Source organism: Mesitornis unicolor, unplaced genomic scaffold (genome assembly GCF_000695765.1).
Source record: "Mesitornis unicolor isolate BGI_N332 unplaced genomic scaffold, ASM69576v1 scaffold16656, whole genome shotgun sequence".
NCBI lineage: Eukaryota > Metazoa > Chordata > Aves > Mesitornithiformes > Mesitornithidae > Mesitornis > Mesitornis unicolor.
Genome location: NW_010191881.1, coordinates 1 through 16,484, shown reverse-complemented (window position 1 = coordinate 16,484; position 16,484 = coordinate 1). Strand labels below are relative to the sequence as shown.

General features: G+C 44.4%; 1 protein-coding gene across 1 annotated transcript; it reads right to left on the bottom strand.

Annotated features, from left to right (window-relative positions):
* Nucleotides 1-9,411: 9,411 nt before the first annotated feature.
* Nucleotides 9,412-16,236, bottom strand: METTL10 (methyltransferase like 10; the record flags this gene model as incomplete). The annotated part of the gene is made up of 5 exons (XM_010186891.1): nucleotides 9,412-9,760; nucleotides 10,549-10,765; nucleotides 11,612-11,719; nucleotides 15,152-15,266; nucleotides 16,171-16,236. Coding segments are annotated over 5 exons (634 nt in total), but the record flags the coding sequence as incomplete, so codon positions are not given.
* Between the last annotated feature and the right edge of the window lie 248 nt (nucleotides 16,237-16,484).

Sequence of the window (16,484 nt, the reverse complement as noted above, 5' to 3'; positions counted from 1 at the left end):
GTGGGGCTCCGCGGGCCCGTGCGGAGGCCGAGAGTGACTCCTGGCGGCACGGCCCGAGCAGGGGAGCGGACACCATCGGTCCTGCAAGGATCTCCGCAAGAAGGAGCCCTGAAGTTTTACTCCATCGCAAACCCGCTGGTGGGATTCGGCAAAAACATCCCATTCCTTAATTTTCCTCCGGTTTTTTCCCAGCATTTCTCTTGGGAAGAGGCGTTTGACAGAGCAGAGGCTGAGCAGAACACTGCCAGACTGGAGGTGGGTCCTCTTCGGTATTCAGAGACAAATCAGTGTGGCTTCATTTGGGAGATGGCCCTCAGAAGTGATCTGCTCTGACAATAACATTTTCCATCCGTCCGAGCTGAACTGCACGGCTTCTTCCGAGGGCGAGCGTAATTAATGGACGAGGAAATGGCACGACAGCAAAAAGGAAGATTTAGAAGTCATTGCAAAATAAAGCCCGAACATTAATCTTGAACACATGCAAGTAAGGCAACACAGATGTCATCAGGAACGAACCTGGGGCTCAGTGTCATCCGGGCACGCTGCTGATGGCAAGCAGGGATGGGTAAGGGCTTGTGTCACTGAACGGCCAGGGAGGCTGTAGCTGTGTCACTCAGCACTGCTTCGGATGTCCTGCCCCACCGATTCGCGGCCCGAGACACCAAATAAATGTCGAAGAAGACTATCAGTTAGTATTTAATGTCAGAAAGGAGAAAGGAGGTAAGTAAGCAGAAGTAGCGGGAGAAAATTTAGCAAGGGAGCAGCTCCTACCAGTAGCAAGGACCAGTCTCAATGACGGTGGCTCTGTACTCGGTACACACAGAACTAAGCAGGAGTGGCTGGTGTGACAGGGCTACAAACAAGAAGGGCTTGGTGATGTGAAAGGAGCTTTTGCAGCAAGCTCCTCTATCCCACTCAGCGTTTGTTTTTCTTATCGCCTATTGAGACTGGTAGCAATAAACCACTTGCAAACTCCTTTTTCCAGAACTTTGGGAATCAAGTTTGAAAATGTTTTCTTATGGTTTCCCAGCTGAATATTTCGGCAATAAAACTTGCAGCGTAATTGAATCCATTCCCATGGCAGCCTTGTGCAGTGCAGGCTCGGCCTCCAAGAACCAAGCAGAAAAAAGTTGTTTTCTGTCTGCTTCTGCAGCTTCCAAACCCAGTATTTTCTGCCTCTCATCCTCTGTGCTTTCAGACAGATGAGTTGGGTCTGGAGCGTTACCAGTGTGTGTGAAAGCCTGTTGCTGAAGCATAAACCTGTTTTCCACAGATGGTATTTTCAGTAATGCTGTTTAAATGTAAAGGCCGGCCATAGGTCCCTGCTCTGGTGACAGTGCAGGAGATCTTTGCCAGAAGAGGAAAAAACAGAAATCACTTTCAAGCTTTAAAGAGCTGGGCAGGAGAGTTTAGTCACCATGGACAGAAAATTCACTCCGTTAAATTCTGAGCTGATTTAATTTGTGCTTTTGTCTCAGGTGTCAGCACCTTTGCTACCCACTGCCCAGGAGCCTTCCTTGCAGAGATGGAAACTGGGGGTAGGAAAAAAGCTAACGGTCCCCATGATCCTTCTGAAATTATACAGGGGTCTAAGGCATTAAAACATTTAGATGTAACAGTGCTAAGCCCTGTGGATAGACACAATTTCCTGCCCATCCAGTGCACAGGATCTGGCTGCTGAGTTACAGCCTGCTTTCTAATGCTTCATTATCCACTCCAGTTTGTTGTTACTCCAGTCACACGCGCCATGGTTGCTATTAACTTCAGAAGCGTCCTTTTCATGATGACCTGCAACTCTGTGCTGTTCTTCTGAGCACCTGAGCATTTCCAGTTATGTATGGTTTTATCCTTCTGCCTCTCCTGCCTGGCAAGGAACACAGGTCACTAAAGGCCAAGCGGAGAGCTGGAGCATCCCATGCTGATGCCCCAACCTCCAGGATCTGGCTGCTGAGTTACAGCCTGCTTTCTAATGCTTCATTATCCACTCCAGTTTGTTGTTACTCCAGTCACACGCGCCATGGTTGCTATTAACTTCAGAAGCGTCCTTTTCATGATGACCTGCAACTCTGTGCTGTTCTTCTGAGCACCTGAGCATTTCCAGTTATGTATGGTTTTATCCTTCTGCCTCTCCTGCCAGGCAAGGAACACAGGTAAGGGGCTCACTAAAGGCCAAGCGGAGAGTTGGAGCATCCCATGCTGATGTCCCAACCTCCCAGCTGTGCCAGGTACTGCGTACACACAGGGACATCTTGGCTCCACCAAAGGTCTCCAACAGGGTGAAATGAAGACTGGTTTCAGAAGCCACACTCCAGTTTCAGGGGAAATCCTGAAATTCACAGAATATTCACAAAATATTTCATTTCCTCAGGGAATGAGGATGTCTCTGTAATATGATCAGTGTGTTCTAGGTCAGAGAGTATCTGAATCAAGGAGATCTGACACCCTAAACAAGTGAAGCGCTGCCTTGCAGAGAGGGTTGTAGTGAGGAGTGGTCTTCTTAGTACATTTGGCATAGGATGGGATCTGCACCAAACCTAAAAATCCTTCTTCTATTTCACAGATTATTTGCTGCACACGTGAAACAACTTTGTGTTTCGACTTCCCACTTTGCTTGCTGCTCCCTCTCTGCCTTGAGAGAGGGCACGGCTGCTGAGCGGGGCTGCCCCCCAACTAGGTGCAATGGAAACAGTTGACAGGTAAATAAATAGACCATAAAATACATGTGCAAGCTTTCACTTGAATGCATAATCACTTTGTCAGCCATGTTTGCATCTGAATCAGCTTAAAATAAGCCTAGAGTTTGTTGTCCATCATTCACATAAATGGCTGTGGACATTCCCAAAAGCAGCACGCAATGTTGGATAAGCAGAAATGCCATGCCCATAGAGTTCAGGTGCCTTAGGGTAGGGCAGCAGTCAGCGAGGCTAATTACTACTGCAAATTGGGGCAAAAGAGCCTAGATCCTTCTGCTTGAAACACCACCTCATCTGAGAAAATCCAATCAACAAACCTCCAGCCTGCCTTCTTCCATGTAACCAGTGATAGGACGAGAGGAAATGGTCTCAAGTTGTGCCAGGAGAGGGTTAGATTGGATAGGAGGAGAAATTTCTTCACTGCAAGAGTGGTCAAGCAGTGGCAGGGGCTGCCCAGGGCAGTGGTGGAGTCCCCATCCCTGGAGGGATTCAAGAAGCGCCTGGATGTGGCACTTGGGGACATGGTTTAGTGGGCATGGTGGGGTTGGGTTGATGTTGGACTTGATGATCTTAGAGGTCTCTTCCAACCTTAATGACTCTGTGATGTTCTTGGTGGGTGTTTCAGGCTGGGTGCAGGTTTATCACACCACATGTGCACATCTCTGTGCTGCTAATGAGTGGCCGCAGTTCACAACCCTATCAACATTTCCAGTTCCTCAATAAATGCAGATTCTTCCCACCTCTGCTCGACACGTGCCACTGTCCATGAATGCGTGGCCATTGAAGGGACTGCGCTGGGGTTCGTGTCTGTTCCCTCCCTGTGTTTATTAGCTCTGGCTCTCCAGCACGGGCTTATGCACTTGTGATTATCCAGAATTTATATGCTACTTTGCGGCTACATCGTTTGTTTGCCTGACTGCGCTCAGTTTAATTTCCAGTAACCTAGAAATGGGCTCATTTCAAGCTATACTCTTCCCCAACAAATGGAAATTAAGCCACGGCTCGACTTTGCCTTTATTGGTGTCAAATAAAACACGCCAGCATTCCTTTTCCTCCTTTGTCTTCAGGCTATAACACCTCATCCCCTTTCACCGAAAGCCTGAGGTATCCATTAATTGTTCCTCAATTTAGCTGCTACCCACAAGGGTTAGGTCATGCTCTGTACCTCCAGCCAAGGAGGACATCCCCTCCGAAAGCATCTGTACCACCCATTTGGCCAAGGGATGGGTGGCTCTGTGCAGCGCAGCGTCCTTCTCCTCTTCCCCCAGAAAAGGCAGCGAGCAATGGGAACGCAGGGGCAGGTCTGCAATGCAAAGCCCTGGCCCGTTGATTTTCTACGGGCTCTCCACATGTTTTACAGGAGGCGATTCGATACGTTAAAATGCTTAGAGGGCCTATAAAATAAAGCAGTTATTGTTGCAGCAAGTCGTGTGCTTTACCTTTCGGCATGCCAAGATTAGGAAAGCAATCCGAGTGCCAAAACACTGAAAATTTTGCTGTATGTTGCTAAATACCATACTTAAAGATTTTTGTCTGGTATGAAATAACATCAGTTTTGGCAGTCTTTTACCAGGCACCCTGGAACACAGCAGAACGGACATAGCAGAGGATATATATGCAGATTTTCCTTACAATGGCTGCAGTGCTGCCAGTGCATTCCTGGAACATGGGAATACATGGAAGCCAGTGTCAGCGATGAGGAAAAGCACACGGTGCCTGATGTACCAGAAAAACTATTCAAGAACTCATCCTTACATACAAATAGCTGCCAAGATCAGTGTCAGCCCAGCTTTATAGCCTCTCAGTTAGATCTTTCTAGCTTGTTTCACCTTGTACACCTGGACACGAAGCCCATTTCTGCTAAGTCAGCAGTTTCAGTTCATCTCCTCATTTGCCCGTTCAAGCCTTTGATCCTTCGGCCTCACAGACATCACAGCACCAGAAACCTGTGCAGAACTGAAATCATTTGGATGCAGATTATATGAGAGAACACCTCAATTTCTAGCCACGGGCTTGTTCCCTCAGACAAGGATCATTTTTATGGCTGAAAGACAAGGATAATGCAAAACCTCTGAAGATGTCAGCCCAACATCTGACACCACTTTGGTTCTGTCCTGCAAATCCTGTACTGCAGGCACAGCTCCATATAGGTATCCTCTGGTTAGTCTTTGAAACACCTTATTATGACACTGGAGGTGTGGGCAGCCTGCTCACAGCACAGTTTTAATTTTAATTTAATTTTAATTGCACACCTTGTTCACTCTTCTGAGACTCACACCTGAGCCCTGTGTGGTAGAACATGCACTTCTTAACCTGGTTATAACCAGCTGTCCTGTAGACAGCAATGGCAGCATTAAAACCCCAAACATCTGAAAGTCCATTTAAAATTCTTTTGAAAAGTAGAAAGTCAAAAAAAGCTGAGATTCTCCTTTTGCTGTAGGTGTCAAATACCCCAAATCCTATGATACTATCAAGGCACCTGGCCATTTTCAGAAATGGTGCTGCAAGTTTGGTTTTGAAATCAAGAGGGTGAGCCCATTATATTTCAACCTGATACTCTTGATAATGATTTGAAGAACTATTCTCCTGATGGGACAGAAAGCCTGTAATTACTTGCTTCATCATTGCTGGCCCTGGCTGGAAGAGCAGCTGCCATAATTCTGTCAGTGTTTCTGATGTAACCCAACTGCTCCTCAGAAAAACTTGTAGCTCCCAGAAATTCTTCATTTTAGGCCACAAAATTATACTCAAGTTCCAAACCAGAATATTAATTCCCTATCTTCCAAGTCTTCCAAAAAAATTAACATTTAAAAACAGCCTGCAGACAGCATTGTGTTTGACTATTCCTCCTCCTTGAGGGCTGTTAAATGAACATACTTTCTTACAAAGAACAAGTTGGTCAACAACAGGGAAGTCAAGAAGTAAGGGAGCATTATCCTTCCCTTTGAATTTTCTGTGTTCGTTCAGTTGTGTCACGATTTCCATGTCTGGAACTTCTCACTTTTAAATTTATATAAACATTATTACAGAAGTATTTACTTCAAGAACATGATGCTGAAAGGCCAAAGGCTTTTTGTTTTCAGAACCTATTTACCTCACACGCCAGCAGAGTCCTGTGTGTAGAAACTCCCTGATATCTGATGTCTTAAATCTATTGATGCCATTAACCTCACCTGCTCTCCTCTTTCAGCTCTTTCATCCTGACAAGTGTATCAGCACTGGACCAGGCTGCCCAGAGAGGTTGTGGAGTCTCCTTGTCTGGAGACACCCAAAACCCTGGCCGTGTTCCTGTGTGACTGCTCTGGTGATCCTGCTCTGGCAGGGGTTGGACTGGGGGAGCTTTCATGGTCCCTTCCAGCTCCTCATGTTCTGTGATTCTGTGTATCCCTGATGCGCCCCATAAAAATCCAGGTTAAAATGCTCCAAGCTCTTTCAGTAATACAAGCCCCACAACAAATACAATGGCCTCTCCCAGTAAATACCTCAAAAGAGCATCCCTAAATGTAGTTTGCTTGGCAATAGCAGGTGCCAGGAGTCAGGTATCGGACGTGTGAGTTGCACCAAACAGAGATGTTGATGGAGGTGCTCCTTGTTAAGGCTTATGTGCAAAAATCCTTCAGAGACTTCACTTCAAGGCTCTGGAGGACACTGGCTAACGCCTCCCTTCCCTTTCCAGTCTTTCCAGGCATCTCATTGCATTTGGCATCTGGCTCCCGAAGCCAGGTGCAGAGCCCACTGGCACTGAGAGAATCCCATCCTTTTGCATGCTGTCGATCAACAAGGGCACACAAACCCTTTCTATCCTGCCCACGTTTTATGCAAAGCTATACCCGGATCCAGAAAGGAATGCCAGCTCTGCAGCGTCGCCCAACCTAAACTCGGCACTGCAGGAAAAGCCTGTGGGCTCAACTGCTGCTGAGATCCAGGGAAGATGTGAGTTTTACTGCCTCCAAACCTCATATGTGACAGTGGAATCGCGTATATGGTCCTCGGATAGCAAATCAATAGGAGTAAAATGTATTTTAAATGCATTTATTCTCCTGTACTCTGGTGTTGCAGCTGAAACCAGGAGTCACACATCTGTGTAGTCATGAAGATACCACCCCTCATGAACTGCCATGAAGCACACCTCAAACTACACGCAAAGACTCACTCCTAACACACTGCTTATTCCTCTTCTTTTATTTAGAGGTTTTTCCCTGAAAAGCATCAGCATTTAGAGATCATACCTTCATGAAGAACCATAAAACGAGATGCACTGCCCCAAATCAAGGACATTCTTTAACAAGTCATCTCCATATCCTACTAATCAGTAAAAAACCATTTCTTAAGTCAGTATCAGAGCTGCTACCTAGACCCCATTATTAAAAAAATGCCAGGTCTCCAACAGAGCAGGTTTCAAATACTAAGCCTTTAGTTGTTATTGCCATAAAATAAATCTCCTAAAACATGTTTTACAAGCATTTTTCTATTCTCCTGTGATACTTGAAAGTGCTTGGGCCTGTAAAAGAACATGCAAACCTCAGATCAGATGCAGAAATCCCTAGTTTCAAGAAATACCTTTTGTGCTCGTTTGAAACTAGAGGAACCATGACAAATTTCAGAATCAAAACCTTCCCACGTGTGAGGGCCACTGCATTTTTTCCACTCCCTGCCCATCCTAAGGCACCTATCTGCTTGCTCTTTTCGGCTTTGTTAAGCATGTTACTAGAAAACTTTTATATGAACCTCAGAAGCAGACAGGGACGTGAATTCTGTCCCAGAACAACACAGAGACGTGAAGACGACTGCCTATGGACAAAGCCCAGACCCTTGTCCATGGGAAAACCACGTTCCTGTCCCAAACTCCTTCACACAACCAGCATTTAAGGCTCCTGATAGGCCTGTGACACCTTCAGGATGACGTTTTAGTGGTGGCATTAGTGTGTGTATCTCCACATTATGACTGGATCTTGTAATGCCAAAGCTAAAGCAGAGCAACCGCATCTCTGAAGGCTTGCTGCCTGTGGAGCTATGCATAGCCCAGAAGGGAAATGCTTGAAGGGGAAGCTCTCAATAATCCATGACATTGAGCAAATAATGGGGTTAGGCTGCAAGAGGAGGTTAGAGGTTTCTCCCTGATAGAAAATGTATTCATGTAAGAGGAAATAATTACCAAAAAAATACAGTAGTTGTCCAGATTTGAAAAACAGCAACATGAGAGCAAGAGAAAATAGTGAATTACTGTCATTGCTGCCAAATGCCCTGCTAAAATGACCACTTGAAAGTGGTTGAGCACACAACTCGCACGATTTCTGATGCTAAAATTTCTATGTAACCATTTCAGAAAGCTTATTTTTAGCTTTACAAATGATATAAAAGTATTACCTAGAACAAAAATCTAATAATAATCAACCCTATGAAGAGGAGAAAACAATACTTGCCCTAAACCTTACATATCTTAGGGAGGGTGCATCTACAGTTAAATTTCTCCTAACTGATTAAAAGAAAATCCACGACAGCCACGACTTTATTTTCATTCCATGATTAAACACATATCATGCCTTCATTAGCAAAAATTACAGATGGGAATAAAACAGATGCCCTAAACACATCCTGCCAGAGTACTTGCCAATTAAAATTTGCTTGTATTAACTCTACCTGATGCCAAATTGGCTATAAAAATGCCATAGTCTTTTTATTGCGGTTGTTATCAGTAGCGTACTTTCAATCCTTTGTACTGCTGCTCCATCAAAAAAAAATCCTCTGAATTTAGGATTCTTACCTTGAAAACATCACCAGCTGGATCACAGAGGGAGGACTGTGCAAATAACGCCTTCCTTCCTATTCCGGGAAAGGACCAGAAGTATTTCTTGACCCTAAAAGATCTCCTGAACCCTGGGAACTGGGAGAAATCTGGAAATTAGAAGCAGTTCTCTGATAAGCAAACATGACCTTGCCTGTGAAACAAGACCTGATTGCCTAATAGGGCCTCTTTGATGTTTGAAAGAACAAGTTTATTGTCACCTGCACATATGTTCATCAAGGCGTAGTGAAATCTCATTTTCCTACCTTTCAAGCAATAGTAGCGTTCTGAAAATATAAAACAACAGAAGAAATAAAGGCAAGATAAGTAAGGAAATGGATCATACACAGAAGTTAAAAAAAAGGATAGTGTTGCTTTGAATTCTTCTGGATTTACGCAGCTAAAATCTGTTCTGAGAGATTCACTGGAAAACACACGGTCACTGTCAGCTCTTCAGATGTCACTATATAGCAAATTAATAATTACAGAGGTGTGTGTCACATGCTAGTGGGACTGGGACATCACACCTCGATGTATTTATGGGATCAGGGGAAACAACTGACGAAGCACGCACACAGGTCAGTGAGATTTTCAAAACCACTCAGCAGCCCCCATCTGTGGGAAAGGAGCTGAACTATTGCAGTGGAGACAGAACGCCGCCGAGTCTGCAAACCTCTGAAAGCCTGAATTTAAACCACTTACTGGTCCTTTTTCTGCAAGTGCTAAGGCTTTTATATCCATTTCCCTCCTTAACAGCTACTTTAATGTTCACTAAAGGAAAGATCCAGCACTTGCACTGCAGAAGCTCGTTCCCCGTTACACCATACAACAGAGAAATGAGAATTTTGCTTTGTAGAATACCTTGACCTCTATTGCTCAGTGATTACCAACACAGAAATCAAATACCAGGTCATCTTTATGTTCCAAGGCTTTATTTCTCTCCCCCTTACAAACTTGCAGCTTCCCAAAAACAAGTGAGGTTGTAGCAAGGACAAACTTTACGGGCAAGTTACGCAAAGCTGAAATGTTTCTAGGGCAACGTTTTATAGTCCCTTAGAGTTCCATACACAGTATTTTATTGTGTACTCAAAAAACATTTATTTACACACGTGTCTGAGGTTTTCCGTCGGGTTTAAAGTTCAGACTTTTCTCAACTAATCTAATTTGTCCAAGATGGATGGCCTCCCTTTTTTCCTTTGGAAAACCAATGCTGTTACGCTGTTTCCAATTCTTCCTCCAAAGCAAAACTTGGGTGTTGGCAGCTCCTCCAGAATTTCAAATCCTGCCAGACAGAAATTAAAATGCTTTTATTAGAGGGAAGTAATTTTATTCTCCTCTTGGATAACCCTTTGCAAACCATTCTTTATTTGTCTGGAAAAGTTGCAAGTCAGTTACTCTGTGAGTTTATGGGACTGTATCATTACGCTGCACCGCTGCTTTATACAGCTGAAACTCTTCCACAGATAATAAAAATCTTAGCTGGCTGACTCTCACAAATTAATGGCAGAAAAGACGATAACTTGCCAATAATTCTAGTTCTCCAGAAGCAATGGCTGTTTTAGATCCACATTGAGTTTCAAGCCTCAGGCGTGAGATTCAGGAGCTAACTGGTGTGTAAGAAACACCCTTTGGAGTGGATCAGAAAGGTCACTGAGGAGGTGACATTAAAGGTCACGGTCACAGATTTGCCAGTTCCCCTAAATATGGGTAAAAATATTACCCCAATTTCAAAGCAATCAGATGGGTGAACTGGATTTTGTAATAAAGGACTAAAAGAGAAAAGGTACCACCCGGGTATAAAACCCTCTCCTTTCCCAGCGTAATGAGACTGAAACCCTCATCCTCCAAAGTACAACAAAATCTGTCTTCCCTTGGCACATTGGCACTGCCAAACACAGCAGCTGCAATTCCTGAGGCAAACAGAGGGAAGATGTGCTCAAGTATTTACTAGTTGCCTTACCTTGTCTAATGCTGACCTGAGAAAGTCAATACGCTAACACAGACATTAATCTTCACCCGTTGCATCCTTGAACAGTCATCATTTGGGAGATGGCTCTGTTAACTGCTTACCTTCTCTGAACTCATTCAACAGCTCCTCCTTGGTCCAGTTGCAAGACGTTATGAGGAAAAAGCCCTCTGGTTTCAACGCGCTGCAGAGAGATGTCACGTACTGCTTCCTCTTCCCCGCCGCGTTCTCGGGATTAAGGCTTATGGCATCGAAAGTCCCCTTGTCAATACAAATCTCAAATCCTGACAGCTCAGCTGATGGAGCCAGGAAGTCTTCTACCTAAACCAGAAGTCTACAGCTGTGAAAACAACCTCAGAAGCTGCTAAATCTTTAATGCAAACCAATACTTTAAAATAAAAAGCCTGAAGCCTGACAACAGGCGTGCTTTAGGAAAGGGTAAATCATAGGCTTTCCACACTTACAGCGCCACGGCACCTTCTTTTCCTCTACATACTGTGATGATCTATTTGCTGTATATATACCTATCCATCCAAAGCTCAAACTAACATACTTGAAGTTCATTCTTTAAATCCTTATTTGTACTTTGATCCCTTGTTTCCTAGGTGCTGTGTGCTAGCCACTGGCCAAATACAGAAGAATAGACAGTGCCTGCCACCAAGAGATTACACTTGACGTACAATAACAGAGATATCATACGTGCAGAGCTGGAAGAGAAAACAGCAGAGCAGAGAGCTCAGAAGGAAAGGCAGTGACAGAGTCACAGGGCGGCTGAGGTTGGAAGGGACCTCCAGAGGTCACCTGGTCCTACCCCTGCTCCAGCAGGGCCTCTCAAAAGTCCTACTGGTAGGGATTCTGTCACTTAAGGATTTCATCCTCTTTCTCAAATCTGAAGTTCAGAATGTAGCAGCTAAAATACAGAACTCGCCAAATGGTGAACCACGGTTGAAGCAGGGAAATCTTTTTAGCCTTAATGACTGTTAGACAAAAAATAGACCCAAAATCTTCTTGTAAATACAGGTTTATTTGGTTCGAGTTCTCTCACAAATGAATGTCAAAAGACATCATTAATATAGTACACTGAGTACATCTGAATATCAATGAAGTCATTACATCTTGGGTTCAATTGTTTTCTATTTCCTCAGTAAACCTTCTCTCAAAACTTACCTTTAATTTAATGTTTGACATCCCTTCTTTCTCTCTTACTTTTTCTGAAAGTTGTATTGCAGAAGGCGAATAATCAATCCCAGTGAGATTAGTGTAGCCAGACTTTGCCTAGACAGAAATAGAGAATCTTAATCAGTGTGCTAGCAATTTTTTTGTTATCCAACAACTGTATTCCCTATCTATAATCCATCTCATCTCTCCTCCTCTTAATGACAGAAAAAACCCCAAACCTTTTACTTGTTTTTATTCCTGTTACAAGAGCTAAACAGCTGGAGGAATGAGCTGAAATGACTCCATTCTGCCTAATACCTCATGAAAAGAACGGTTGACTGAAAGCTGGCTTCTGTCAGCAACTGGAAAACTGAGCAGAACTGTGAAAAGTAACACCCTGGAGGGGATAGGCTGTCTTATCTGCACCAAAAGCAACCTAGAAATCAGGAATTTTCAGTGATGAGAACATGTGCCAATGCCAGATGCTTCAAAATAGGAAGGAAACCACCCTAACGCTTACATAACTTTTGAGATTGAGCAATTGTTTGGTTTAGAACACAATTGGTAAGAGCCAAAATATGTAATACATTTTATTAGTACAGAAATCCACTGCAAAACCTTACGTTTTTCTCATTATTCATGCTAATGTCTATTTGAATGCCATTATTTGCATGCTTACAAGGTCTTTGCATCAGCAGTTTTCAGGCAGGTTATGCACCACATAAAAGGGCGTACAGAGCCTCTCTGTTCATCTGACTTTGGAGGAGATAACGATAACCCAGTTCGGCAAACTCGAGCAGCGAGATCCTAGCAACCCTTTTGCAAGGCAGATGGGCACCTTGCATCAGCTGGAGTTGGGCACGTGGGAGGGTGACACTGACACATTTTCACTCCGAGGCAGAAGCTGAAGCAACCAGATCTGGTTATCACGTTGGTTAGATGCAAAGCCAACAGGAAGAGCTATCATCTTACGGCCAGCTGCAGGCAGGAACAGCAGAGAGAGGGAGGAGGCTTGGGTTCATTTTGGTTTGGAACAACACATGGACTTTAACTCGCATTAAGCAGTCAGCTGCGTATCTTCTCGTTCCAAAGGCTGAGACTTTGACGAGGAAAACTACAAGAAGAATTATTTAAAATGGTCTTTCCTCCTCCCAGCAGCCCATCAGCCCCTGTGAGCTCAGCGCTAGCCAGCTGTTCTTAATTGAGGACTAATTTCAGCTAAACACAAAGACCACACTGTTTGCATTTGATGAAGAACAGCGTATGGATCAGGCTTCTGCCCACGTTCCTCCCCAGAGCAAACCAAGCTTCCTGAGATGCCTCAGCTGAAGACTTAGGGGTGGAAGAGGAGTTCCCACAACAGCTCCTCTGTTTGGAAAGGAAGAGCTTGAGTCACTTTGGGGAGTTTCCATTCACTCCTATCATCTCTGGGGCAGAGAAGTTGAAGGATAAACAACATTAAATGCGGCTAAACCTGTATGGCCTGACTACGTATGGCCAGGAAGGGATCATTCACTCAAGTGCCAAACACGACAGCGCTGCATCCTGCAACTGGACTCCTGCCCTGAAGGTGGTATTTACAGGCACTCTGCTGCTGCTTCTTGAAAAAGCAGATGAAAACCAGCAGAAGGTAGTTTGCAATGTTATCAGCACTGCACCACGGTTGGGTTTCTGGTGCTGCCAGGTGGTGAATACCCTGCACTTCAGAGAAGTTTTTCGATATCGTTGGCCACCACAATATTCAGGAAAAAATTTTTTAAGAAAGGTCAGAGCTCCATGTGGCAGCAACATTTCCTTGGAAGAGCTGGAATTTTTGGAAGGCGAAAGAATTAGGTCATCAGTGCAGCCTCCCAGACTCCTGAAGCTCATGGTGTAGGAGCATGCACATATGAAAACAGCAAGGGATCCCACTTATGCATCCGAGATCCTCAAAGCAAGCAGAAAGAGAGGAAGCCTGCAGCAGCATTTCTCTTGGAGCTCACAGATGGGCAGATCCCTGCTGTGTGCAGGCAGAAGACATTTAGCAGTGTGCTGCATGTTTTGCCTTCCAGCTGGGTACCGGGCCCAGTTTACACAGGATCCAGCAGTCTTTCTTGTTTTCACTTTATTTACTACCTGCTTTTCCCATGGCTATTCTGCCTCCTGTTTGTGCAACACTCCCTGCTGGAACTGACAATGTCTCACTCCGACTTAGCTGCATTTAGAAGTAACTCTCTTACTGAACCCCTATTTATTATCCTTTTCTGTTTACAGCATTCCAGAGCCCTGTATTTCCCAATAAAACTCTACGCTACAGCTCCTCTTCCTGTCCCAATGATGGTCCCATATGTACCCTCAGCACCTGCCTTTCACAGGGGTGCTGCTCATGTCCTCTGTGACTGAAACCATTTTCAGCACTGCCATTTCTAGCACGTTATCAAGTCCAGCTTCAGTGGCAGAACTGTTCTCTGGTAGCTGATGTGCTTGCCAAAAGAATCCTAACTTGATTTTCAAAGCCTAGCAGCTAACACACACAAAAAAATTCCTTTTCAAGCAAGTAAGATCCTGAATTATTTAGCAATAAACAATGTGATTTTTGAAGTTATTTTTCAAACGGGATCTGGACTGAAAGGATCCTATTAAAGCAACCACAGTACTTTGAGGTGCTTAATGTAAAGAGGGACGGTGTTCTTGCGGCAGTTGAATAGTTTTTAAAAGCTGACAGGCTGTCGTTTTCCCATTACAGAATGAAAATCAATTTCAGATTTGTAAGTGGGGCCAGTATAAAACTGAAATCTTATCTAGAAGAGTTTTCTGTTGGCTGTTTCAGCAGCAATAGAGCTAGCTGGCACTGCATTTAACAATCATTATTATTAGGCTAATTTCTCTTAATGAGACGGACAATTTCTGCTTTTGGTGCTGAAACTCCTCCTGTGCTGCAGTGCGGCAGCCAGTCTCCATAAAGGCTTTGAACGCTTCTAAAATCAAAGCCCATGTTAAAATACCCATTACAAACCTGAGACTTGCAGCCCCTTCGGTTTCTCCAGTAACTAAGAGAGCCAAAGGAAACCAGAGAGCAACAGAAACTGTGACAGCTCCTTCCTTTACCAACTCTCCTCTAGGATTATACCAAAGTATTCAATCAAAATTGGGAAAAAAAAATACTGGAACTCCTAAATATCTTGTATGACCATAGAATAACAACATTATAACACGTCAGAACACACCTGGTAAGTGGTTTCCACCCTGACAGAAATGGACACTACTTGAAAAAGAAGTCTTGACGACTTCTTAAGGAATTTACATAAAAACCTTGGGTTTTAACCAATTTTTACATCGATAACGGGTGTTATTACCAGAATTGAGCGTGGAGAAAGGGTCTGGTTTTGCACATGAGGGTACCTTGTGTATAAATCAATATAAATTTTAATTTAGGCTGCTTGCTTTTTGTCGTCCACATAAGTTACAGCTTTCCATGATTACTACTGTCACTTGTGAGAATTCTGTTGTAACTGCTCCATTCAGAGCACTGATTCTGTATCAAAAGCACAAACTTTGCAATATACCAACCAACTCAACCAGTAAAACACCGTTTCCAGTTCCAATGTCAAGCACAGAGCTGTCAAGGGGGACCTGTTGTTTCTCCAACCACCTGATTATGCGAACCATGCTTTCTTCTCCAAACCTATTAAAAACAAGGGATCAGCCAATCAAGATAGCAAAGACGTACAAAAGACAGCAAATTTATTTCATTGCTCCCTCTCTCCAGCTTTTGCAAAGCGCCTCTCACTGAAGCACTTGGGTAACAACTGCTACAGCTCATATCCCCTGTTTGCCTCGTTTAAATGAAAATTAAGCACGTGGGCCTAAAATTCACTGAAACGTCAACTCTGGGAGGTGAAGCCCTCCATGAAAAAGGCAGCAGCACTGGCAACTTATGTAGTTAAACCTGAGCTCAGGGATAAAAAGCACATGTGTTAGTAACATACACAACTGCCAGCTCCCTCTCTGTGTAATGACAGTTGTCCAAGTGCAACTTAGAAATCTGCAGTGCAAGATTGGGCAAGAGCAGAGCCAGTGGCTTTAAGATTAAAATTGCCCATCATTTTGCCAACATCTAGAATCCCAGAATCCCAGAATGTCAGGAGTTGGAAGGGACCTGGAAAGCTCCCCCAGTGCAACCCCTGCCACAGCAGGATCACCAGAGCAGTCACACAGGAACACGGCCAGGGCTTTGGGTGTCTCCACACAAGGAGACTCCACAACCTCTCTGGGCAGCCTGGGCCATGCTCCAGAACCCTCACACTCACAAACTTTGGCCTCATCTTCAGCTTGAACCTCCTGTGCTCCAGCTTGGGACCATTGCCCCTTGTCCTGGCATTGGCCATCCCAGAGCAGAGCCTGGCTCCTTCCTCCTGACACTGCCCTTTCCCAATGGATCCCCAGGAATGAGGGCACCCCTCAGTCTCCTCTGCTCCAAGCTAAAAAAGAACTATTCACTAACCCACTGAATTGCTGGCTGGGTTTTTGCAATGCCCGTTTTTATAAAGAAGTAACAGAAAACACTCAGGTGGAGTTATTTTATTTACCAAATTTCCCCAGCATCTCCGATGTCTTGAAAAGTTTGCAGTTCTCTTTCATATGCAGCATCCCAGCTAAAGTCGGAGGAGGGGGGAGAAAGGACAGGATACTGCAGTTAATACTGGAAAAGATTTACATTAAAGAGGGGAAGAAAGTGCGGGAAGGCTGTTTCTATGTAGCAGTGCCACTTTACGTCCCCGGCATCACCTAAATAGACAGACTGCTCGAGAACAAGTTATCCGCCAGGCACCGAGCTGACGATGCCCAGATTAGGAAGGCTGAGCGTTACCAGACGAGTTCCTGGACCGCAACACCGGCCTCC